This window comes from Leucopleurus acutus, assembly GCF_964270905.1.
Source record: "Leucopleurus acutus genome assembly, chromosome: 14".
NCBI lineage: Eukaryota > Metazoa > Chordata > Mammalia > Artiodactyla > Delphinidae > Leucopleurus > Leucopleurus acutus.
This window is the reverse complement of record NC_139156.1, coordinates 81,877,940-81,903,044: the sequence shown is the minus strand read 5'-3', so window position 1 is coordinate 81,903,044 and position 25,105 is coordinate 81,877,940. Positions and strand designations below refer to the sequence as shown.

General features: G+C 44.1%; 1 protein-coding gene across 1 annotated transcript in view; it reads right to left on the bottom strand.

Moving 5' to 3' along the window:
* SIPA1L2 (signal induced proliferation associated 1 like 2) overlaps nt 1-25,105 on the bottom strand; it is a 220,439-nt gene that overhangs the window by 47,828 nt on the left and 147,506 nt on the right. Inside the window, exons 7-9 of the mRNA XM_082854980.1 lie at nt 18,661-18,818; nt 12,453-13,029; nt 8,251-8,525 (exon numbers count right to left, since the gene is read on the bottom strand). Coding sequence (XP_082711106.1) covers nt 8,251-8,525; nt 12,453-13,029; nt 18,661-18,818 — 1,010 coding nt within the window. The remainder of the gene's footprint in view (nt 1-8,250; nt 8,526-12,452; nt 13,030-18,660; nt 18,819-25,105) is intronic.

Sequence of the window (25,105 nt, the reverse complement as noted above, 5' to 3'; positions counted from 1 at the left end):
TTGCCTGTTGGTTTCACTTTGTTTGGTGGCGTCACAGCAAACCTTCACCTGAACCCACTAATCTAGTGACGTCTTCCAACATACTGCGATGTTATCCGTTACTTCTAACCCACACTTCCCTTGTGTGACACTTTAGAGGTTTCCACCTACACTACACCATTTCAATTTCACAAAAATGTCTGAGGCAGTACAAAGGACGTGTCCAATTTTCAGAAGGCTCAGAGACTTTGGAAAGGTGAGACAGCTTTCACCCTGGAACCAGGAAGCTGACTCCTAGCTCGGTACTCTTTCCAAAACACATGCCCATCTCCTTAGGAAACTATCAAAGAACAGTTAATGAGGCCCACATCCTGTCAGTTTCCACGAGGACCTGAAGGAGTCTTTGGAAACAAAGGCAGATAGAGCCCCTCAAAGGAACTACCTGCTTCTTTTATATTATGCACTTTGTCAAAGAGCCCTCATAGCCCTAGGGATTGAAGTAATCACCGATATTTTAATCATTTTAATGTCTGTTATGCTAATAGCCTGCTAACGGCTAAAAGACTCTTTCCAAATTATACAACAAGGTGACAGGGATAATTGGGGCTCATTCACTCAAATCACAAACTCTTTCTGCTGCATAAAAAAATTAAACGCTTCCAAGAGGGAGATAACTTACTGTAAAGGTAAGGGCAGTGTCATATCTGAAATAGGTACTAAATGAAATATTAATTCACTTTTCTACCAATTTCCTTAATTTAAGATTAAAAAAGACACCTAGACTACAGATAGTAAAAGAGACATCTAGACCAGAAACCCACCTGACCAAGCCCTTTGAATAAAGGTCTTTGAATTGAAAAGGTGCGTGTCTATTACACGGGAAGTGAGGCTGGCTGGTACTGAATAATTCATCAGCTTCTCCAGGCCTTTCCTTCTCACCAGACACGGGGTGGAATGTGTCTTCACCCTCTGCACCCCAGTACCTAACACAGCATTCGACTTAAAACAGGGCCAAACAGTTCTTTGTGAAGCCAACCACTTCCTTTTTTTTTTTTTTTTCTTAGAAAGTTTGTTGAGGAACAACATTCTATTACATTATACACTTCACAGTTCAACAGAGGACTCAACAGCTATGTGACGCCTGACTTTTAATGAATATATTTCCACGAGAGCGCATATTCACTGGCTGTCCATCACCACTGCCCAGTGTCACTAGTCAAGCATGAGACAGTTACTTGCCTAACGGACAGAAAGCTCGTGCTTTACTGTCCCCCTTGGCATCCTGGTCACTGTGTCAATGTCACAACATCTCAAACTGCCAAAAAAGCAGAGGTACTAAGGTGTAGATGACTGACGCGAGAGTGTGAGAGTGTTTGCAGCACTGCGATACTTATTCTCCAGATATAAGCTCTTGCTCTAGTTTGAGAAAGCCATTTTTAAGTAGCAAAACTATAAATGGGAAGTCCTGTACTTTAGAATGCCACACAGACAAAAAGGAGCCCATGGATGTAAAGATTATGCCTGTCCTTTCCATTTTTAACAGCCCTGGTGCCCAGCAGCTTCTGGTACAAACTACTGCAGAGTGAAGAAATGAATGAAAGAAGTGAATGCATAGTAAACGTAAGGCAACCTACCTAACGTTCGTTCTGTAACTCAATGTTTATATTCTAGGAGGGATAAGATAATTCAAACATTATATTGGAGGACTGAGAATTGTGACCGTGCTTCAGGTTACTTTGGGAACCTCAAGTTCCGTATTTTTTTCACAGTTCACATTAAAATTCATAACTTGAGGGCCCATGAGACAATACCAGATGGAACTGATTTTTCTTATCTATACACATAAATTGGAACCCTCATCTAAAACCTCACTTTAATCCAGATTACAACACACTATCTATCTATCTGTCTGTCTACCTACCTGTCTATCTATCTATCTATCAACAGCTCATCTGACAAAATTGAACTTTCCTTCCCATTTCTATTTCCACGTCCCCTCTGTCTCCTTTGGGGAGTTGAACGGTCATGGCAACCGGCAGCCAAACAGAAGACAAGAACATACAGCTTCAATTTTATAGAATGATCAGAGAACAACAAATTAAAGTCATGACAACATGAGATAATTTCCACTGTTCTGCATTATATAGAAAAATATGTCTTGGACAGTATGTCAACAAAGTATGGAAAATCACACAAAACAGATGCGCCACAGCACAGAATTTCATTTCCATTTTCATTGGACATATTTACTAAATCACTCACATTGTATAACAACTCATGCATAACTCTGGTGAGTTGCTATTTCCTTTGTATCAGCCTTCTAAGTTGATGTGTTTTCCTTAAAATGACACTGATAAAATGTCAGTCACCTTTGAAGGCTAGGGGCTGGGGCCATGCCCTGCCTTGCGAAACCAAGGAAGGCTTAATGAAGAGTTTTGAAAACTGCTCTTCATCTTTGCCATAGAGACTGTCTGCCTGGGAAACGTCCTTGCTCCCTTTCAAACCTCATTTCCATTTGAAGACTGCTATTCCCTAACTGCTTCTGGCCACTCGTTCCCAATCGCTATGCAGCCTCTCCCGGATCCATTCCCAGCACGAGATCAGTTAATAAGCATTCCCAACAGGAACCTTCCCTGCTTGGTGTTCTCTGGGACTCCACAAGGAAAATGAAATACGGCTCTGCTTCCCTTTCAAGCCAAGGGACAGCTGAGTTATCATCACTCTGAGGCTTGAGAATGGGACTTCAAAATGCGGGGCGCCTTTTGATTCCACATAAATACTTCCCCAGCTGAAGACTTCATTTAATCCAGCAGCTTCTGAGTCATAAGCAAACACCTTCTGACCTGTGGACAACTAGGAGTGAGTCTATTAAATGACAGGCCTCTCCCACTGCTGACAGGAGCGGACGGGCTCCGAGGAGAATTACCTCTCCCTGATGTCCTGCGGGACAAAAAAAAGCTGATCATGGAAAAAACGAATTGAAGCATTTTTCACTCTTTTATTCACAATGTTGATGAAGACTGAAATTATCTTCTAATTCATTAACTTGGCCATTTTGCTAGTCCTTATGGCTGTTATATTAAAGACAACTTAAAAGGAAAAATTACACACACACGTCCATTTAAATGAATGTTTTCTTTTGGCTGCCTCCCTGACAAGGCCTAAGACCCAATTTGTGAAAGATGGGGTCATTTTCCACGCCACAAATCAAATGTGTAGTTTTACATGGAGGAATCTCTTTGTATATGTTGCTGCAGGAGTCACGGTACTAAGTGATATTTCATTTAAAAGGTTTGGACTTTATCAACAAGGACCCACTGTATAGCACAGGGAACTCTATAGTCTGTAATAACCTACATGGGAAAAGAATATGAAAAAGAATGGATATACATATATGTATAACTGAATCACTTTGCTGTACACCTGAAAGTAATACAACGTTGTAAATCAACTATACTCCAATATAAAATAAAATTTTTTTTAAAAGTCTGTACTTTAATTTTCAAAATGAGCAAAGTGCTGCTCATTTCTTCTTTTACACCCTCCTCTACAATTTCTTTAAAAAATCTAATAGGGCTTCCCTGGTGGCGCAGTGGTTGAGAGTCTGCCTGCCGATGCAGGGGATGCGGGTTTGTGCCCCAGTCTGGGAAGATCTCTCATGCCGCGGAGCGGCTGGGCCCGTGAGCCATGGCCACTGAGCCTGTGCATCTGGAGCCTGTGCTCCGCAACGGGAGAGGCCACAACAGTGAGAGGCCTGTGTACTGCAAAAAAAAAAAAAAAAAAAAAAAATCTAATAATGCAGAAGGCTAAACTTGCTTAGAGTGGGGAGGAAACGTAAAACAACATTTCACATAAAAGACCCCGAAAAGCCAAAACAATCTTGAGAAAGAAAGACAGAGCTGAAAGAATCAGGCTCCTGGACTTCAGACTATACTACAAAGCTACAGTAATCAAGACAGTATGGTACTGGCACAAAAACAGAAATATAGATCAATGGAACAGGATAGAAAGCCTAGAGATAAACCTGCACATATTGTTACCTTATCTTTGATAAAGGAGGCAAGAGTATACAATGGAGAAAAGACAGCCTCTTCAATAAATGGTGCTGGGAAAACTGGACAGCTACATGTAAAAGAATGAAATTATAACACTTCCTAATACCATACACAAAAATAAACTCAAAATGGATTGAAGACCTAAATGTAAGGCCAGACACTATAAAACTCTTAGAGGAAAACACAGGCAGAACACTCTATGACGTAAATCACAGCAAGATCCTTTTTGACCCACCTCCCAGAGAAATGGAAATAAAAACAAAAATAAACAAATGGGACCTAATGAAACTTAAAAGCTTTTGCACAGCAAAGGAAAGCATACACAAGATGAAAAGACAACCCTCAGAATGGGAGAAAATATTTGCAAACGAAGCAACAGACAAAGGATTAATCTCCGAAATATACAAGCAGCTCAATATCAAAAAAACAAACGACCCAATCCAAAAATGGGCAGAAGACCTAAATAGACATTTCTCCAAAGAAGATATACAGACTCCCAACAAACACGTGAAAAGATGCTCAATATCACTAATCATTAGAGAAATGCAAATCAAAACTACAATGAGATATCATCTCACACCCCTCAGAATGGCCATCATCAAAAAATCTACAAACAATAAATGCTGGAGAGGGTGTGGAGAAAAGGGAACCCTCCTGCACTGCTGGTGGGAATGTAAATTGATACAGCCACTATGGAGAACAGTACAGAGGTTCCTTAAAAAACTAAAAATAGAACTACCATACGACCCAGCAATCCCACTGCTGGGCATATACCCTCAGAAAACTATAATCCAAAAAGAGTCATGTACCACAATGTTCATTGCAGCACTATTTACAGTAACCTGGACATGGAAGCAACCTAAGTGTCCATCGACAGATGAATGGATAAAGAAAATGTGGCACATATATACAAGAAATATTACTCAGTCATAAAAAGAAATGAAATGGAGTTATTTGTAGTGAGGTGGATGGACCTAGAGTCTGTCATACAGAGTGAAGTAAGTCAGAAAGAGAAAAACAAACACCGTATGCTAACACATATATATGGAACCTAAAAAAAAAAAAAAGGTTCTGATGAACCTAGGGGCAGAACAGGAATAAAGACACAGATGTAAAGAATGGACTTGAGGACACGGGGAGGGGGAAGGGTAAGCTGAGACGAAGTGAGAGAGTGGCACAGACATATATACACTACCAAATGTAAGATAGATAGCTAGTGGGAAGCAGCTGCATGACACGGGGAGATCAGCTCGGTGCTTTGCGACCACCCAGAGGGGTGGGATACGGAGAGTGGGAGGGAGACGCAATAGGGAGGGGATATGGGGATGTATGTGTATGTATAGCTGATTCAGTTTGTTATACAGCAGAAACTAACACAACACTGTAAAGCAATTATACTCCAATAAAGATGCTAAAAATAATGAAACAAAACCAAAAAAATGACGTTTCATACTCAACATCACAGTCTAAAGCAAACAGCTGTCACTGCACGGATAACTTCCTGTGTGTGATGCGAGGCTGCCGGACAGCAGCGAGCACTTTTATCCGGGTGCTCAGAGAGTCGCAGGCAGAACCAGGATCCAAAACTAACAAAAATGTGGGTTTGCAAATTTACAAATTCAAATTCTCAGAAAATTGGAAGGCTGAACCGAAAGCATTTCAAATGATACATGCTAGGCTTAAAAGCTTCCCGGCTTCTGGAAATGTGGGTGACAGGCAGGCCAATTCTGGAGTGTTTACTACCAGGCGATCAGCTAGTTCTAATCCTGGCTAAGGTTAAAAATAAAGAAGACGGTTATTCCAGATTGAACGGGAGAAAAATCTGCATCTTCAGGGAGTGACATTAAGGATACTCTGAGGAGACAGAGGCAAAATCTCTTGAATAGCTTCAATAAAACAATTTGCATTTAAAACAAAGAAAGAATTAACTACGTGCAGACCAAAGCAGATAACATGCCCTTGGATAAAAAAATAACAGGCCGGACTTTTTTTTTTGCGGTACGCGGGCCTCTCACTGCTGTGGCCTCTCCCGTTGCGGAGCACAGGCTCCGGACGCGCAGGCTCAGCGGCCATGGCTCACGGGCGCAGCCGCTCCGCGGCACGTGGGATCTTCCCGGACCGGGGCACGAACCCGTGTCCCCTGCATCGGCAGGTGGACTCTCAACCACTGAGCCTCCAGGGAAGCCCGGGACTTTTAAATGGTAGTTTTTGTTTGTTTATTTGCTTTAGCTGAAAAACAATTCCGTATTTCTTAGGAGATTCTATTTTTCTAAATCATATGTTTTAAATATCAAATATAACGATAACTTTAACATTTTTATTAAGCAGATCTCTTGAAAGCTTAAAAGAAATGTCTTATTGAGTAACAGTAGACCAAAACTAAAAATAGGAGAGAAATGTTGTTTTTTAATTTTGGGAGAACATGGTAACAGTTTTGTCTAATTCTATAGAAGTAATCAGCCTCTAAGACAGATGAAAAGACTTGATTCTCACCACAAAATTTACAAACCTATAACTCTAGCCAATGAAGAAAGAAATTTATATTATGGAAGAATTTCTAATAACTGGTTTAAAATTTATTTTAAAGGCTAACACTTACAAAATTATTTTAGTTTCCAAGTTTAAAGGATTTGTTTTCTGTTATTTCCAAAACTCATTTTTAAGAAAGTAATTTTTGTCTCTGATTTTCTTGTACGCATACCACCATGAGTGATTCATGGGATTCTTGGGGAGCAAATGGATTTAATGGGACAGAATCCTGCAAGGCAACAAGAAACACCTTGGGTATTTCCTGCGACATGCGGCTACTACTCTCAAGAAGAATTTCAGCTCGTTAACTTTTATTCTGTAAACTTACTGGGCAGATAGAGGAAACAAGACCATAGAAAGTCAAGCAGGAGGCAAATGGTTAGATAACCAATAGAAACACACTTTTGCAAAATTTTGCACATTAACCAGAGAGGAAGGTGGTATACCACTGGTTTGTTTTCTAAAAAAAGACCATGGTTTAGCGCTCCTCTATCCAATATGGCAGCCACGAGCCAGATGCGGCTAACTGAACCTTAATTCGTTAGTTAAAATGAAAACTCCTTTTCCTCAGTCACACTATCCACATTTCAAGTGTGTGCTACCCATGCGGCTAGTGGCCACTGTCTGGATGGTACAGATACGGAACATGTCATCAGAGGAAGTGCGACTGGACAGTGCTGGTTTGGAGGATGGGCAAAGGAGATGGACAGGGTAGAGTGACCTGCGTTACTACAGAAGATTAGAAGTGGGCACAGTCACCTTGCTATCTTTGAGTAAGGATTTCTTTTACAGCATGAAAAAATTCCAATGAATATCCTAAAGTTTTAGTTTATTTTTCTTTTAACTAAAATGAGTAAGGTGTTGATCATGCCAGAAGGTGTTAAGTGCCTTACACATTATCACCTTATTTAATCTTCATCACACAGTACGAGGTAGGCAATATTATAATGCCATCTTACAGATACTAAGGGAAACTTAGAGAGAGCATGTGACCCACCCAAGATCACACAGCTAACGTCTGGATTGCAAGCATGCTTCATCCCTCCAAAGCCAGGGCTCTTGGCCAGCCAGTAGGGAACTGCATTTGAGAGAGAGGCACAGAAAATGCGCTCCAGATACCACTATAGACACTGCTGCGCAACAGGGGCCAAGGCCGGGTGGGTGGCTTGTTCTTAGTGAGAGTTCTTTCTCCCCTTGGCCTAATGCTTCCTTGATAGTGAGCATGAGAACTTTCTGTTGACGATGGAATGGTATCACTTTCTAATCCCATTCTTGTCCCTAGCCCCCACCCATCCGCTCTGAGCTTTCCAAGTCCAGCCACTTCTTTTCCTAGGTGTCCCATGACAGCTTATGAGAAAGCCCTGGACCAGTTCAACCAGAATGGAGTGGTCACCAAACAGTGTATCTGATGTCCCAATATTCCTCCACACGTTGATATCCTAAACCAATGAGATCTCTTAAATATCCTGTTAACCAATGACTTCAACGTCCCAACAAAATGCTTAGAAAATGACAGTTTATCACTTATTATATACTAATGACTTTTTTAAAGCTCTTTGAAGTTGCCCGAATGGTTGACGTCCAGACAACTTAGGTGGAAGGGGCATGTGACCACACTTTCTGAGGACCTTGCAGGATAGCACCTGCCACAGAGGCCAAGAAGGAGCGAGCGTGGATGAGAGCCTACCTCCGAGGCGAGCCATCGTCATGGGGCTGGATGATGACCACCTTCACAGTCACTGAGGTCCGGAGAAGGTCGATCATCTGCTCATGCGTCAGCGTGGCCACGGCCACCTTGCAGATCTCCACGAGGCGGCTCCCCTGACGAAGGCCGGCCTTCCACGCAAAACCGAAAGGTTCCACGTCTGCGACGATTCCTTCGAAGTTCACGTGGAAGCCCAGCTGGCCCAGCCCGTTCCTCCTCAGGGTCATTTCCACAGTCTCGCAGCCCCTGGTCACGATCTAAGGGGGAAGGGGACCGTGAGGGGTGGCGCTGCGGAGGGGCACACATCCCAGGGACAAGATGACAAGACAAGGACACAGTTCAATCCAGACTTTACCGTAATTACCCCTGGCATCAGGCGCAATGAAAATAACAAAAGTAAAATGAAGGTTTCATTCTTCAAAGGCAAACCAGGTACAGGTGTCCTGCTTTTTCCTAGAAGCCACTGACCCAGAGCCTGTGAGCTTAAGACGGGTTCTGATAACACGCCCCCACCCCCGCCCCGTCTCCTTTCTACGTCACCTGACTCGGCTCTTAAGCATATAAATTCCATTGTTCCAGATGGACTGAAGCAACTGAAAACATGTGAAGCCTTTCACCCATCAAGCAATAAAACCTATTAATTTTTATTTTTGGCCGTATGGTGTGGCTTGTGGAATCTTAGTTCCCCAACCAGGGATGGAACCCGGGCCCCTGCCAGTGAGAGCACCGAGTCCTAACCACTGGAGAGCCAGGGAATTCCCTATTAGACAATTTTATTCAACTTAAAAAAATGGCCCAACGGTGCAGCAGCTATGGAAAGCAGCATGGCAGTTCCTCAAAAAATTAAAATGGAATTACCACGAGACTCAGCAATTCTACTTCTGGGTATATACCCAACAGAATTTAAAACAGGGTCTCAAAGAGGTACACCCAGGTATTTGTACACCCACATTCTTAGCAGCGTTATTTACAATAGTCAAAAGGTGGAAGTAACTCAAGTGTCCATGGATGGTTGAATGGACATGCAAAGTGTACCATACACAAACAAGGGAGAAAAAAATGGCCCAAAGCCTTTCCAAGCTAACAGTTGGCGCCCTGCCCGCAGGATGGGCAGCAGCAGGAAGTCAGACTGTCAGGAAAACCTTAAGTGCTCTCTGTGCAGCAGGCCTGCAGACATCCTGTTCTAGCCCCTAGGATCCCTCTCCTGCGGACAGCCTGCCCTTTGCTTGCTTGGGTGGTAAGGACCATTCAGATCAAATGTGGCCAGTCAGCTGGCCTCCTTGGTGTCTGTAGACAAGCATCCCACTCAGTGAACTAAAGCACCAATAATTAGTTAATGCCACCCTCAGAAGTGCTTAATGAGAACAGCCCACATGCACTGAAAGAAAAACATGGGCTCATTGAGAATATCATTTGATGACCACGGCATCACTTATCTGTGGGCAGCTGAAAGTTGGGAGGTATCATACCCGTATCCCCCAAAGCACAGAGTTTCAGTTTTAATAAATGCTTCATTTCCATGAAACACGCTCTAAATACACAGATTCCTATTTAAGAAGACCTACGACTGTAAGTACAGCTGTGGGACCGGGGCTGGTTCATGGTTATCACCGGTGTGGCGGACGTTACCGTGGTTATTACCGCCACGGCGCCCACCCTGCTAATCAGGCACACGTGACAGTTTGGGGCTTAGGAAAATGGGGAAAGGGATTGCTGGTCTCAGTGGTGAAGTTTGGAAAGACTGAAGTTTCCAAAGTTACGAACTGAACTAATTTAAAATTGTTGAAAAGGCACTTCTGTAATATACACAACCTGAATAAATTTGTCCTTCACTTCTTTTTCAGCTTTGTTTCAACTAAGCACTCTGACCAAAAGACTACATCTGACACGTGCCCAGCCTTCTCTCCAATATGGATGCAATCTTCAGCTGAAATTTAACATCCATATATCAGACTGAAGAGTGAAAGGGTTTTCCGAGACCTACTTGTTCTGTCTCTTATTTCTTCCAACCACCTGCCACGTCCCCTACTTTTTGTGATTTCTTTCTCACTTCTGTTCCTTACTTCTTAACATTTGCAAAGGCTGAAGGATCAAGCTCTCCATTTATTGGGAGTTCGTCACATAATTACTTGGCCTCAATGATCACATGGTGGCCTCCTATCCATGTACCCGCGACTGGCTACATAATCTGTGGAGTCTGGTGCAAAACAGAAATGCAGGCCTTTTAGTCAAAAATTATTGAGAATTTCCAGATGGCAACAGGAGAGCATTCAACCAAGCCTGGGCTCTGCTGAGAGTAACCGGCCCTACCAGTCCCTTTAGGTGGGAGCTCTTTTTTTTTTTTTTTTTTTTTTTTTTTGCGGTACGCGGGCCTCTCACTGTTGTGGCCTCTCCCGTTGCGGAGCACAGGCCCCGGACGCGCAGGCCCAGCAGCCATGCGTGGCATGTGGGATCTTCCCGGACCGGGGCACAAACCCGTGTCCCCTGCATCGGCAGGCGGACTCTCAACCACTGCGCCACCAGGGAAGCCCTAGGTGGGAGCTCTTATTCCCCACCTGTGTCTTTACCTGCATAGCAGACACCTTTGATTTCACTTCCCACCACTAGAAAATGCAGAGTTCACCATCTGCCCAGTAGCACCCCTTCCCCATCTCTCCACTACGACAGCTTCATCCTCTTCCTTTCCATTTCTGTTGCTCCTGTCCTGCACCAGCCTTTTGTTCTAACCCCCCAACAGTCTTTGGGTTGGTTTGTTTCCACCATCTCCTGTTACAAGTCATCCAAGATACAGAATATACTTCCTCAAATATATTCCAGATATCAGGCACCTTAGTCACGTTAGCAATATAGTCATTTTTCTAGGAAAATGGTAGAATGGGGTCCACAGAACAGTGAACGTGTCAGAACCTACGGGACGTGCATTTTGGTGGTTGGTGAAGGGGGTGTGCTTATGTTGTATTTTCCGGAGCACAAATTATGATGACTCAGTAGGTCTCCTAAAAAGAAGTATTTGCAGTATTACTAAAAGCACAATGTGTCCTGACACTCACAAGATAACTCAATTCTCCAGATACGTAAACTGATCACACACTTAATCATCCCTGAATCACATCTCAGCTTGCGCACATACTCCCTCAATACTGTTGAACACACTGAGGCCCTTTCCTGTAAAGAGCGTCTGCAAATAATGACATTATTTCTCCAAGGCCAGCAGACACTGACATGATTGCATTGTCTCATCTATGTGGTCTGGAATAATAAAAGGTTTATATTTGGTGGGAGGAAAGGGGGCAGGAAATGGGTATAATTTCTCTTTTTCTCATGATCCGTAACTGACTAAATCTTCTCTAATTAATGAAATATACATCCCCTGGGGGAAGATTTACACATGAAAAATTCTTTTGTCAAAGCACGTTTTGTTCTTATATTTCATTTATTCTTAAAATTCTATTGTATATACTCAAACTAAAATCTGTCTCTTCCTTTGTTAAAATATGAAGTAGAAATACAACTGTTAAATACCACGGACATCATGGTTTTGTACTGCAAATAACCATCTTTTTTATGACTTTTTTCTTAAAGTCTTTCTAACTTAATGGGTAATTCTATAAAACCTCTGTAAGAGACTGGCTGCAAGATTAATAACAATTTAATGTGGCAGACTAAACAAAAATACCTGTTGTGTAAGTACGCAGAGGTGAAACAGCGAAGAGGGCTTACTCTGACCATCAATATGGTCAACGGTGATTCTGTGCCTATTAATTTCCCCCTGGGAAGGTACTGTCGTGCCAGTCTCTACAAACAGACATAATATCTAGTGAATTCTTGTCCTTCCTTGAAACACTATGAAAATATATCCCGATGTTCCCTTTGGAAAGCTGGCTTCACTTTTCCTTTCCGATCAATTTGTAATGGGTGTTTCGCCACCATTCGTGGATTCAGCAACAGCTCAAAAGGACACAGCATTGAAAATCAAACTCTATAACACAACACTGTTAATCAACTATACTCCAATATAAAATAAAAATTTAAAAATTAAAAAGAATTAAATCAAGCTCTACCCCTAAGAACTAGTAATTCACTTCCTAGGTGATGTAACTGGGGTGGAAGTTCCACAGCGGGAGCTGCTACGAATCTGGGATTGCAGAGCTAAGGATGGTGGATAAACAGAAACCTGTACTTACCCCCAGTCGCTGGACAATTTCCCTGACGTCTTCGGCACAGTTGTCCACCGAGGACAGAAGGATGCATTCTCCTCGTTCGTAAAACACTTTGATACTCATTAACCCAGATGTCCACCCAATGACATCCCTGCAGGAACAGTTAAAGACCACGTTCTTGGAATCCTTCTCGATCAGCATTATGAACTCGTTGGAAATCCCAAGGAGACACTCAATGTCCGAGGACTGGCCGAAGTCCCGTGCCACGACGTGCCACATGATCGCTCCGACGCTGAAGAGGTGGGCGTCCTTCCTGGGCTTTACTTTCTCCTTCTTCTTGGCACCCAGGGTAATGAAGCTGAATTTCGCGGACGTATCCACGGTGGCGGTCGTGACGAAGTTCTCCGCCAGGTCCTTCAAGTACTCCTGCCTCGTCCGAGTGGCCATCGCTCGAAACTTCTCTGATTTGTGGGCTGCGTTTTCTGCATTGATTACTTTCGCTAAAAGGAAGTCCCGGAATACTGCTGACTTTGGGAAAGTTACGCCTTTGGGAATCGGTGGACCAAACGGTGGCACATCTTTTGATCTAGAAACTCCAACACTGAGGGAGGAAAAGGAGAAACAAGATGAATTGTGAGGCCGTAATAGTTAGCTTCAGAAATGTGACATACACCCACACTTGCGACTGAAGCCAGCTACTTTGTAGCCTCTTGGTATGCTCATTTCTGGGTATCAAGTTTTTCTTTGTTTTTAGCAAAACTTTTCAAACTCAGTAGTTGAGGGGGCGTTAGGGGCTGAGTAGTGTCCCTCCAAAATTTGTACGCTGAAGTCCAAAACCCCAGTAACTGGGAATGTGGCTGTGTTTGGAGATCGGGTCTTTAGAGAGACGATTAAGTCAAAATGAGGCCATTAGGGTGGGCCTTAATCCAGTCTAACAGGTGTCCTTATAGAAGGAAACCTGGACACACAGGAAGATACCAGGGATGCACACACACAGAGGAGAGACCATGTGAGGACACAGCAGCTAATCTGTAGGCCAAGGAGAGAGGCCTCAGGAAAGACCAAACCTGCCAACCCCTTGATCTTGGACTTCCAGCCTCCGGAACTGTGAGAAGTAAGTGCCTGTGGTTTAAACCACCGGGTCTGTGGTCCTAGTCACGGCTGTGCAAGCTGACTAAGGTAGGGATGAGGGATCAGTAGCCAGGCTGGGGCTCTGTGGCTCTGTGGCCGGTCGCCACTGAGAGGCAGTGACACTTTCAACAGCAGTGCGGTTAGCCCGGCCGGCTCTGCGATCTCACTGCTATTGGGCACAATGATCATGCTTGCAGGGCCCGAAGTTTTGAATGTCACTTTTTTTAAGGAAATGCTCACCTGCTCACATTTTGAAAATCTAGATGAAGATTTTATAGGAACAAAGTTTTAAGAGATTCCAGAGACTGAAAAGATCAAACGTATAGTGACGGCAATAACCATCTTAATATGGCAAAACCAATAATGCTCTCCCCTGTATCAGACAGAAGCTCTCGTTGTCTCAAATCCTTTTTGAAATAAGAGTGAATTAATGAATGAGCAGGTGAAGGACTGGAGTGAGTGAGTGAACCCCGCAGCACTCCCCAGTTACTGAGCAGCTACTGCAGACCAAGAATGGGGACGAAGCCCACATCTGCCCAGGCTGGTATTTTCTGTGTTGGAATAAACAAAGGAAGCAACCTACGTTTCATCTTCTTCATGGTAGAAAGTCCTGAAAGAGGTGATTAAGGAATGAAAACATTAGGTGTGAATTCCTTTTCTGGAATATGGCTGGTTAGACTCCAAATAGGTCAGAGTCCCCAGGGATCTCTCCCCGTTGCTGTAACCTGCACACCCTTCAGCAGCGTTCATCATTTCTGGGGAAAGAGCTATAAGATGGAAGAGGGTCTGGGCGGGGCCTTAGCTGGCGTGAAAGGGGAGGGAAGGACTGCTTCCCTTTGGGACAGAAGACCAGACTCACTCACGTGCATGGTAGTAAAGGCGCTGAACCAGAGAGGGAGGTGGGGGGACTTGACTCATGTCCTCAAGGAAGGCCCTAGGAACATCGTGGAGGTTCCAAATGGCTGAGGGGCTGACACCATATATGACCCGTCTTCCCCTCACCACCATCCTTAGGAAGAACCTTCTAGACTGAGTAGGAATTAACTTGTCCTCAGGTGTTGTTTCGTAGAGAGCTGTCCCAAAGCTACATGTCTGGACTGTGGGTAGTGTAGCCACACCTGTTGCTTCCCCACCAGAACGATCAACCAGCTCAAGTGGCCTCTCAGTGCACTGGACCCTGCCCTCCCGACACTGGCCACGATCAACTCATGTGATCACCTCTCCTAAACATGGTTTTCTCTTCCAGGGATGAGCACAGGTTCCTGGAAGTATTTTACCCCTGGAACGCTGAGGAGGTCAAATCCCACTTAACACCTTACAGGATTACTTTTTGCACTTAGCTCTGTGGATCTCAAGCTCCTCTCTGACCACAGCTTGGATGCACTTACGCCGAAGCATCAGGGCGAACTTTTTGTATCTAAATGTGTTCCAAGACGGCTCTCACTGTGGAGCTCCAGAGTGGGCAGAGAGAGACATCTGTTAACAGGGCGATTCTTCTCGTCCCAAGTTATTAAACCAAATGTCTAACTGGACACCTCCACTACAGTGTATGGTACAGTGTGGCTCGAAAAACCACTATCCTATGCATCTCAGATCCAAGTTGTACCAAAAAAGAAGCAGAATCCAGGCACAGCTGTTACTATGATCACTATTGCTACTATTACTAGTCCATGATCACCATGATAGTCTGAGAATGGGGATCAATTAGAAACCCCTGGTTACAAAAGCTTATATAATCCGTAATGCTTTCAAGCAGAGTTAAGATGGAATATTCTTTTGCCAGACTGGGATAATTCCCAGTGGGTGGAAACAAGAGTATGTTTTAGAATTTCTTATTTTACCCAAATAGCTTGATAGCATTTACTGATGATTTAGACATAAGACCCCTCCACTGAGGGCAACAGTACAAAGAAGAGCCTTCCTTCATGTGCCAGTTAAAGGGTTTTAGGAAAGCAACGTGGGGTACAGCAGATTCCAGGATCCGGTGTTCCTCGTAGGAGTCCAGCTCCACCACTTTCTGAGGGACTCTGAGTTACTTAATCCCTCCGTGCCTCATCTGTAAAACGGGGGTTAAAACAGTACCATCCTCAAAAGCACGCTATGGGGATTAAACAAAATAATGCATGCTAAGCTATTATTAACTCAAATAATTATCGTTTTCATCATCGATTTAACATTATCATCTAATGTTTGTAAGAAGGGGCTACATAGTAAGTTTTCTAAAATGGAAGTCATCGTTTTATACAGATAATACTTCCCTTTTAAGTGACAGTTAGCTACTAAGCCTACAGACAGCAAGAAGTTTACTCACTCAGTTATTAAAGGATGCATTTTGCAAAGAGTTTATCTTGAAAAGCACACAAACACATAACTCCCTCGGAGTTAGCTCTACAATGGCTACAACCATTGAAGTGAAAGAATCTCGCATAAAGAAACAGGTAATCAGTTAAGTTTGCTTTTTAATAATTTTAGACTGAAATTACATAACATGGAGCTTTGTGGATGTTGCCCCATTATTTCTTTCTAGGTTCAAGTGGCCCCAGCATCACCGAGAGAGAGCCCTGCTGTATCCAGGGGGCACGCCTCGGACTTCTCTGGAAGGTGGGAGCCTGCTCTTTCACACTCCGCACGCGTGCCCTGGTTAGCAGCACGCTTTTATCAGAGGAGGGCATCTCGCCCCAGCAGTCTGCCGGGACCACGCCTCTGAGCTACGTGGTACTACAGGTCGTGATCCGCCAGAACTCACTGCCACTCAGCGCCTGTGCAAAGCTCACGGGGGTCACAGGAGCGTGTGCGACCAACACAGGCTTCTATAAAACGCACCCGTGATTCAGACGAAGCAACCTAGAAAACGGCAGACCTGGACTATATTTTATCATTTCCTTGGAAATTATTTTAACGAATTTATTTTGTGACTGGTATGTTTTGAGGAAATCATAGGAAACAGACCTATGAGGTGTTTCTGGGAAACCTGGGCACTGTAACCTTATTCCCTGTGACAGAGTAAACACATCTTCCTAAAAACGTCATGGAATCGATTTGACTAGTTTTCCAGAAGATCACGACTGATTCTTCGAAGGACACTCATGAGGTGGTAAGTGTGATCATTACGAATGTTTATGAGGCACTTCCAGAACCTAGAGGCACGCCACTGCCTTACATTTGAATCTCATTAGTAAATGATAACTTAGTGATGGCAACGTGGTATCTGCAAAGGCAATGACCCCATCTTTGAACCATTTGTACACGCTGGTTTCTACCACAAGAAACATAATGCAAGCCACTTTGTTGACAGGTAAGATCTATATCAAAAGCATCCCTCCCCGGTCATTTAATTAAACACAGAAAACCTAAAAGAAATAAAAATAAAGAGGTATTACTTATCCTTAAGATTTTTTTGTGCTAATCAACCGCCTCATGATAGAAGCATAAACTAAAGATAGAAAGTGATTAAAAGTACTTGATCTGACCTAAGAATAGCAGCCTCTACAATAACACCAAATACAATAAAGCCCTAGGCTATGTTTCCAACCCATTAGGAAGGCTCCTTTAAGATTACTCTGTGCAATTACCATTCATCAGGGGAGATCCCAGAAGAAAAAGCCGACTGAGCATGTTTGCACCAACGTCACCGGTTTTAAGTGTATCGTTTACACAGACTAGATGTCCTTTTTTTCAAATATCACTTTTTTTTTTTTTCAATAACAAGTCGTTCTGAGCATTCGGGCCAGGGGTCTTGAACTGAGGTGCACACAAGTATCGCCACGGGGGGAAACCATGCCAATGGGGAGAGCGTGGGGTGGGGATGCAAGCTGGCGACACCAAGCACACAGGCCGGTCTCCTTGCCCCTAGGAGGGCATGGCTGCAGTTCACAGGCCCCTCTGCCCCTCACACGTACCCAGGCCTGGGCCCCATCCAGGTCCGGGAGGCTGCTCAACCGGCTTTAAGATGAGCGCCAGGAACTCTAACAGGTGTTTTGCATAATTCCTGCCATTCATTCCTCATAACTACACACTGAAGTGGGTACTATTATCCCCAGTTTTCAGAAAAGGAAATGAAGGCTCCAAAAAATAAGCTAACTCGTTACAAAGCGCCATGAGGGGGCAGGAGAGCTGGATTCTCACTCAGGTCAGAGACTGGCTCTTTTACTGACACCCCACAGGGCAGGAGCCTTCGGGGACAGCTGCTTCCTAAGGAAGAGCATGGGTACAGGAAGGGCAGGCCTCGTCAGTCTCGGGATTCCGAGGCACCTGGATGGCCTTTTGAAATCACCAAAGCGAGTGTCAAACCCCTATCTCGACACACCACCACACCACTGTGTGTGTGTTTCCAAGCTCTTAGACGGGAAGAAACATTTTACCACCAGAATGCGCTTCTTTCAGGGAAGTACTGAAATGGCCAGATCCTCCACTTCTGAGGCTGCTATCAGTCAAGCGGTGGTCTGGCAGGGACTGGAGGAAGTCTTTAACATTGAGGAAAGGCGAAACCTAGGACTGTGAACTGCTAGGAATTTCACTGCTTCAAAATGGGAAGAAGACAATTATTTCTTACAGAAAGTACCTGAGTGTAAGACTTCTCTGGTGGCGCAGTGGTTAAGAATCCGCCTGCCATTGCTGGGGACACGGGTTCGATCCCTGGTCCGGGAAGATCCCACATGCCGCAGAACAACTAAGCCTGTGCGCCGCAACTACTGAGTCTGCGCTCTAGAGCCCGCGAGCCACAGCTACTGAGCCCGTGTGCCACACTACTGAAGCCCGCGTGCCGAGAGCCCGTGCTCCACAACAAGAGGAGCCACCGCAATGAGAAGCCCGCGCACCGCAACGAAGAGTAGCCCCCGCTCGCCGCAACTAGAGAAAGCCCGCGCGCAGCAACAAAGACCCAACGCAGCCAAAAATAAAATGAAAGAAAAGAAAGAAAAGAAAAGAAAGAAAGGAAAGAAAGAAAGAAAGTGTCTGAGTGAAGACTGTGGGAAATATAATTAGAAAAAAAAAAGGATAATTATGGGCATAGAAATAATAATTGGAAAACTAATTAGAAGACATTTTGGGGAATGAGGTCCTGTTGGAACAACCCTGGGAGCATGAAACGCCAGGGACTCACCTGTAACACACATTTTCAGTGCACGGATTATGCACTTTGACTATGACAAAGACATGTTGAAAGTGGGACCGGATGCTTTTTGGAGTAAAAGGAAGTGCTCCAGGCTCTTGGAAAACAATGGTCACGATGTCATTTCCTATGTGCCTTTTCCTCAGGAGCTGCAGTCAGGAAAGTGAACACACACACACACAGAGTTACAGACACGGTTTTCTGTAAAGACAAGATACGTAAATGTATACAGTTCACTCAGCATTCAATTTCAAGGAGTTTTTTAGAAAAGCAGAGTCATCCTTCGGAAGCTAGGGCTCCTTGACATGGCTGCGTCCAAAGACCTATGGAAAGGAAAGCCTCGATATTTAAGTTCATCTTTTGCTTTGAAAGGCAACTGGTGTTCTCTCTCCTTTTCATCTTTATCACTTTTTGCCCTGAAATGATAGCATATTAGAGCTAAAATCGCTTTAAGGAATCTTGTAGATTAAGCTCTTCGACTTAAAAGGAGGAGACGGCAGAGCGTCCAGGGGAAGGTACAGTGGCTGAAAGTCCTGCACGAGGGTGTCAGGGGCTTACATGACACGTGCATTTCTGCAACAAAAATACAGAAGACTGTTATTAACTGAAATCTAGCCTTTTCAATGTATTTCAGGAACAGAGAATTCCACCAGATTAACAGTTGGAAAACCCAATAAATTACAAATGCATCAGGAAGAAGGAACCCCAGGTCAGTAACACCTGAACCCCTTTACTTGCGATGTTCCTTCTGCCGAGAATGCCCCCTTCACCCCAAGTCTCTCCTAGACCACTCAGGTCTCTGCTGAGCTACCAACACACTGGAAAGAACGTCCTTGGAGGGACTGCACAGGCTCTGCACCCATACCCCAGGCCCATGGCGACCACATTAGCTGTCGTGTCCTGTTCTAAGTCTTGGTTTACTTCTCCTGCGTCAGGTCATAATCATGACGAGGGCAGGAGATGTATCTCGTTGACTTTTGGTTTCCCAGTTTCTAATGGGCTGCCCAGGACACAGCAGACACACACTCACACACACACACTGGCTAAGTGAAATAACAAGCGTTACAAACACACAATCACAGCCACGTAACACCGTGCAAAAAATTGTGACCAACTGTGAATACACACCAACAAATCCATACACTCCGTAAGCTTACGCACCTAAAGCCATCAGGACCTGTGCTCCCAGAGTCTGGGACCCTCAGTTTTCACAGAGACGGTAATCCTTACATGAGTTGGTGATGTCACTGCAGGAACGGGGTAATCTCGGGTAGTAAATCTCTCTTTACGAGGAATAACAGAGGCAACAAGCTCGCGCTTAAATTTATTTGGCACTTACGGAACATACTTCACTGTAAAGAGCATTAATTTCAACTTTTAAAAACCTTTTAAACCCAGATACAAAAAGGATTTCATTGTCAGGCCCCTGACTTGTGATCTAGCATGATAAAAGGCCTGGAAAAGTGGGAACGAAATGTCCTTTCTTCCAGAGTTCCCTACGATGGGCCAGTTAAATCGCTGACTCATATGCTGGAAAACTGCTATTTAAATCCCGATGGTTAAAGTTATAAACACACAAAAATCGTTTTACTGCCTGAGTGAAGTTTTCAAAGCTATATTAATATCCATGAATGAGCCAGCTGTCGTCTTAAAAATGTTCGCTAGATATTTAAGTAAAAGGTGACATTTTAAGATGCACGTAAAAAAGTCAGTAGCAAACTAGTCATACATTCACTGTGTTACTATTTACCCATCCTAGAGTGGACACAGATGTTAACCACAGTAAACATTTCATGAAAAGAAAAGAAAACAAGGCAAGCACACGTATCTAAAACAAGCATCACGGGACTTCCCCGGCGGTCCAGTGGTTACGACTCCTCGCTTCCACTACGGGGCGGGGGGGGGGGGGGGGGGGGGCGGGGTTTGATCCCTGGTCGGGGAACTAAGATCCGGCAAGCCACACAGCGCGGCCAGAAACGTAAATAAAAAAATAAAACAAGCATCATGACAAGCTGAAAACTGTACGAGGCTAAGATATATTCTTCCCTCGTTTCCGCAATAACTGAAATACATGATTCACGTGTACTGTAACAGGACAACAAAATCCAGGAACAAATGAAAAATGGAAAGAAAAACTGAACTACCTAACAGTGTGTTCAATGTATTTGCTGAGCACGAACACAGTGGCCTACACTGTACTTTCCTCTATATCCTTGAAACGTGGGAATTCTCGAACTCCTTGAAACACGGGAATTCTCAGACTGACGAGAAGATAGATGGAGCTTGCGGGGGCCAAGGCCACGTGTGGAATTCTAGGCCCCTCCTTCCCCAGTGACTAGGGCGTCCGCTGGCCACCCTCCTGGGTTAACCTCAGAGGGCAGCCCAGCCTCATTAGTCAGTGAAACGCGGACAGCTATTCCTACCCATTTCTCTTGCTCCTGAAGGAAGACCATGGGTCCAGTTCTACACTTCACCACGGGAACATTTAAAGCGCAAGTGAAAGGAAACTTTAAGGCTAGTTACCTCGACGACGTGCCAACCCGCCTTTGCTCCTTTCTAAGCATATTCTTTTGCTTTGTAAAATGGGCTAGAAATAGTTTTAAAATTCTAGTTAATTTAACCACGGTCACAAAACGCACTTTGTAGAAAAAGTGCAGGGGAGGGCAGGGAACAAGGAGATTCATTAGGAAGAGGAAAATAGGGCTTCCCTGGTGGCGCAGTGGTTGAGAGTCCGCCTGCCGGTGCAGGGGACACGGGTTCGTGCCCCGGTCCGGGAAGATCCCACATGCCGCAGAGCGGCTGGGCCCGTGAGCCATGGCCATTGAGACTGCGCGTCCGGAGCCTGTGCTCCGCAACGGGAGAGGCCACAACAGTGAGAGGCCTGCGTACCGCAAAAAAAAAAAAAAAAAGAGGGAAATAAAATCTCAAGCTCTCTGTAGAGAATAAACAATGAAAAATGAACACCTGGCCCATCAATAGGATATCTGAATCTTTTTAGAGACTAAAGAAATACAGCATCTGGCAGGTTCACGGAAACATTCATTGTCAGACAGTGAACAACCTAAGTAATTCTTGGGCTTCTTATATAAAGGTTAGGGTTCTCTTCAGCAGTTAGTTATGTCTTGTTCTAACTCGTCAATGAAATTCTGTAGAAGTCGACTCCGGAAATGGAAGCGGAAAGGGCACGGCAGCCCATAAACCAGGTCGGCCCAGCAAGACAGCAAGGCAAGTTCCCGGTCACCAAGATGCCGCCGGTGCTATTTCGGGGATTAAGGAACGACGTCTTCCAGGCCTTTCCAGACGTGAGAAGCTCCTAACACTTCTTCAGTGCCAAGAGGGCCAACTCAAGAGTCTTCAACCGCGAGAGTGAGTTAATAAATATTGTATTAGATTTACAGAGTCAATTCTGCTAACTTCCCGACACTTGATTCAAGCTGTGAGCCAGGAATAAGCTCTTGGTATGACAAGGAAAGTGAAACTGTGATTCGTCACCCAATTCCCTGACAAAAAACATACAGATGCTACAGAAATAGCAACCTGTGGGTTTATCTTCAATTCCTTAAACACACTTCAGGGTTTCACTGGTCCAGTTTTAACTTCATGCAAGAACTAAAAGCAAGTGAAAACAACCAACCTCCAGGCAGCTGCATATGCATCGAAAATGGCATAAAGTTGAACTTGGTTAGATCTACCAGCCTCTATGCAAATAGGATCGCTTGTTAAATTTTTTTTAAAAAACCTGGGAAGTTAAAAAAAAAAAAAAAAAAAGCATGTTGCACCTGATTCTGGAGGAGAGGGGAAAGAGGGCTGCACCATCACAGGAAGATGTGGCGCGGCTGGGATGCCGTTCAGAAGCCTCTCGGGGTCAGCGATGAGAAAGCTTAATTTGAAACTGGAGAAGGCGGATCTCCAGAGAGAGTTTCTTGTCTTAAGAAGCAAACATGTGAAAATGAGCATGATTTCAAAGAGAAAACTGCATCGTTTAATGATTACAAGTTCTGAAATTCAAAGAGATGAGTTCGGAAGTGAGGAAAAAAATTAAATGTATCCCGTTTTGAAAAAACAGTCATAAATTCTGGATCTCAGTCCTTGGGGTATCGTCGGAAAGCCCCAGCAGTAGGAGCAGGGCTGACAAAGACTGGTCTGTCCCGATCCTTCCCGGAGTCTGACCCCGTCACCCCGCCTCCCCTTCTGGCCAGCCACCCTATCCCTGCAACACGCCCACCTGTCTCTGCAGCAGGCGCCTTGCGTTCGCCAACCCTTGCTTAGAAAGTGTCTCCCCTTTACACGGTGCGCTAGCTTCTCCTCCTTCAGGGACCGTCCTAACTTTGCACACTTGCACACAGAACATACACAAACACACAGGCATGCACACAACACAGCCCCCTCATATTCTCTGTACTCAGAAGAGCATGTACCAGTGGTCAGAATTTTGCTCTCATTTTTAAGAGACATCTATAAAGTTTCCTGTATAAAGACACAGAACATAGAATAGTAGTCTGACCAGCAAGAAAGAGGGGGAAAACCTACACACATTACCACATAAATACAAAAGATCTTGCCTCCTTTGCTTCCACAAAAAGGTGACCTCTAATTAACCACTGTGATCTCAGATCACAGTAAGAAAAGTTCAAATTTAATCACCGTTTCGAGGATGCATTGTTGATTTACCATTCTATATGACCAATACAAAAATATTATATAAAATATTTTACCAATGGCAAGAGTAGAGGCACAAACCAGCTAAGCAAGACTGAATATTTTGGAAATGGAGAAACAGAAATAAACCAAGAATGTGGATTTTTAATGATTTAATAACAAAGTGAAGATAAGAAAAGATTATGACGATACAAAAGTTTCTCTTCTGAAACTGGGCAATACCAGCCCTTCTGCAAAGCAATAATTCTTATTATCTGGCATAAGTACACATTCTTCTTTCTGGCCTGGGAATAAAGCTAATCATGAAAAGCTGGATATGCCTTTGATGCTTCCAAAATATTCCAGATTACTATTTAGAGGTGAACCCAAGAGCAGTCAGGACCTGGCTGTAGAGAGAGCACTTAATGAGATAGATTCCTCCAATATTTAAATGGCTCCTCAGCTGTACCAATTAGGGACTTACAGAAGTATGTACACAAACCTTTTAAGGCAGGGGCAGACCATCTGTGTAAATTATATGGAGAAGGGGTTCCAGCCTAGCCTAACAAGCTCTGTCCCTATTTCCTCTGTAGATATCAAGCCCATCCCTAGGCTAAGACCAGGATTCTTCAGATGGAATCTCAGAAACCCAGGGGTTTTGTTTTTTTCCTTAGGGACCTCCATGGAGCTCGGAAACCCCTTCCAAGCAGGGCAGTTCTAACATTACACATGCATTCACACACACACACACACAAAAGTTTACTGTGTGCCAGGAACCATGCTACCTTCATCTGTTTATATACTTAGCTTGTCTCTGCCAAAGTGAGGTCCCACTGATAACACCCCATGATGGCTTAACTACGATCTGTCCATAGGACAAGCAGGAGGGAAGCAGCCAGGGGACACAGCCCTGGGAAAAGTGGACTGACTGACTGCCAAGCAGACCCAGAGAGAGACCTGGGGGATTTGACTGAAAAGGGAAAACACTCCAAGAACGGGCTTCCTTATCTGGCTACGTTTTCTTTGTAAGAGTCCAGACATTCCAAAGATTGAACTCTCTTGCAACTGTCATGGACCCTCTGAAGACTTTTAATACATCTTGGAATCAGCTTTCAGCTTGATTTATTACAAGAACAAACACAAGAAATTGTATCTGATGTGGATGCATCTAGAACAGTGAAATAGTCACAAATACCACGGGGCTGATGAGGCCAAAGTCGGAGGCGCAATTCACGTACCGACCAGTTAACTTCGCTAAGCTGTGTGGCCTCAAACTGCAGTCATGAACCCGGATGGTCACTTCAGACACTATGCCCTTGGTATTACCATAATCTGTGGGCACGGGTGGGGTGGGTGCGAGAGACGGCAAAGCAGCACCACCTGCAACAGATCTGGAAAGTCCGTGTTCCAAGACTGCACAGCGCCATCACTGATCTATGACCAGGATATTCTGGTCGTGATTAGCGAAGTATTAAATGTCAAAGTAAAAATGATTTTCTGAAATTATTGGTAAATTAGTCCCTTCCTTTCTTAACTATTCAGGCCTTAGCTTTTCATGATAGGTCTTTAGCACTGGGAACAGGAAGATAAAATGCAAATTAAGTCATCTAAAATACTTGTCCTCTCTATCTCATAAGTTCTAAATTATAATAACACCTAAAACTTATTGAGCACACTCTGCCAGCACTATTTAGAGCGCTTTATACATATTAACTCACCTAATTCTAACTACCATCTAAGAAAGGTTCATTCATTCATTCAACAAACGTTAATTGACTGCTCTCCACGTTCTGGGCAG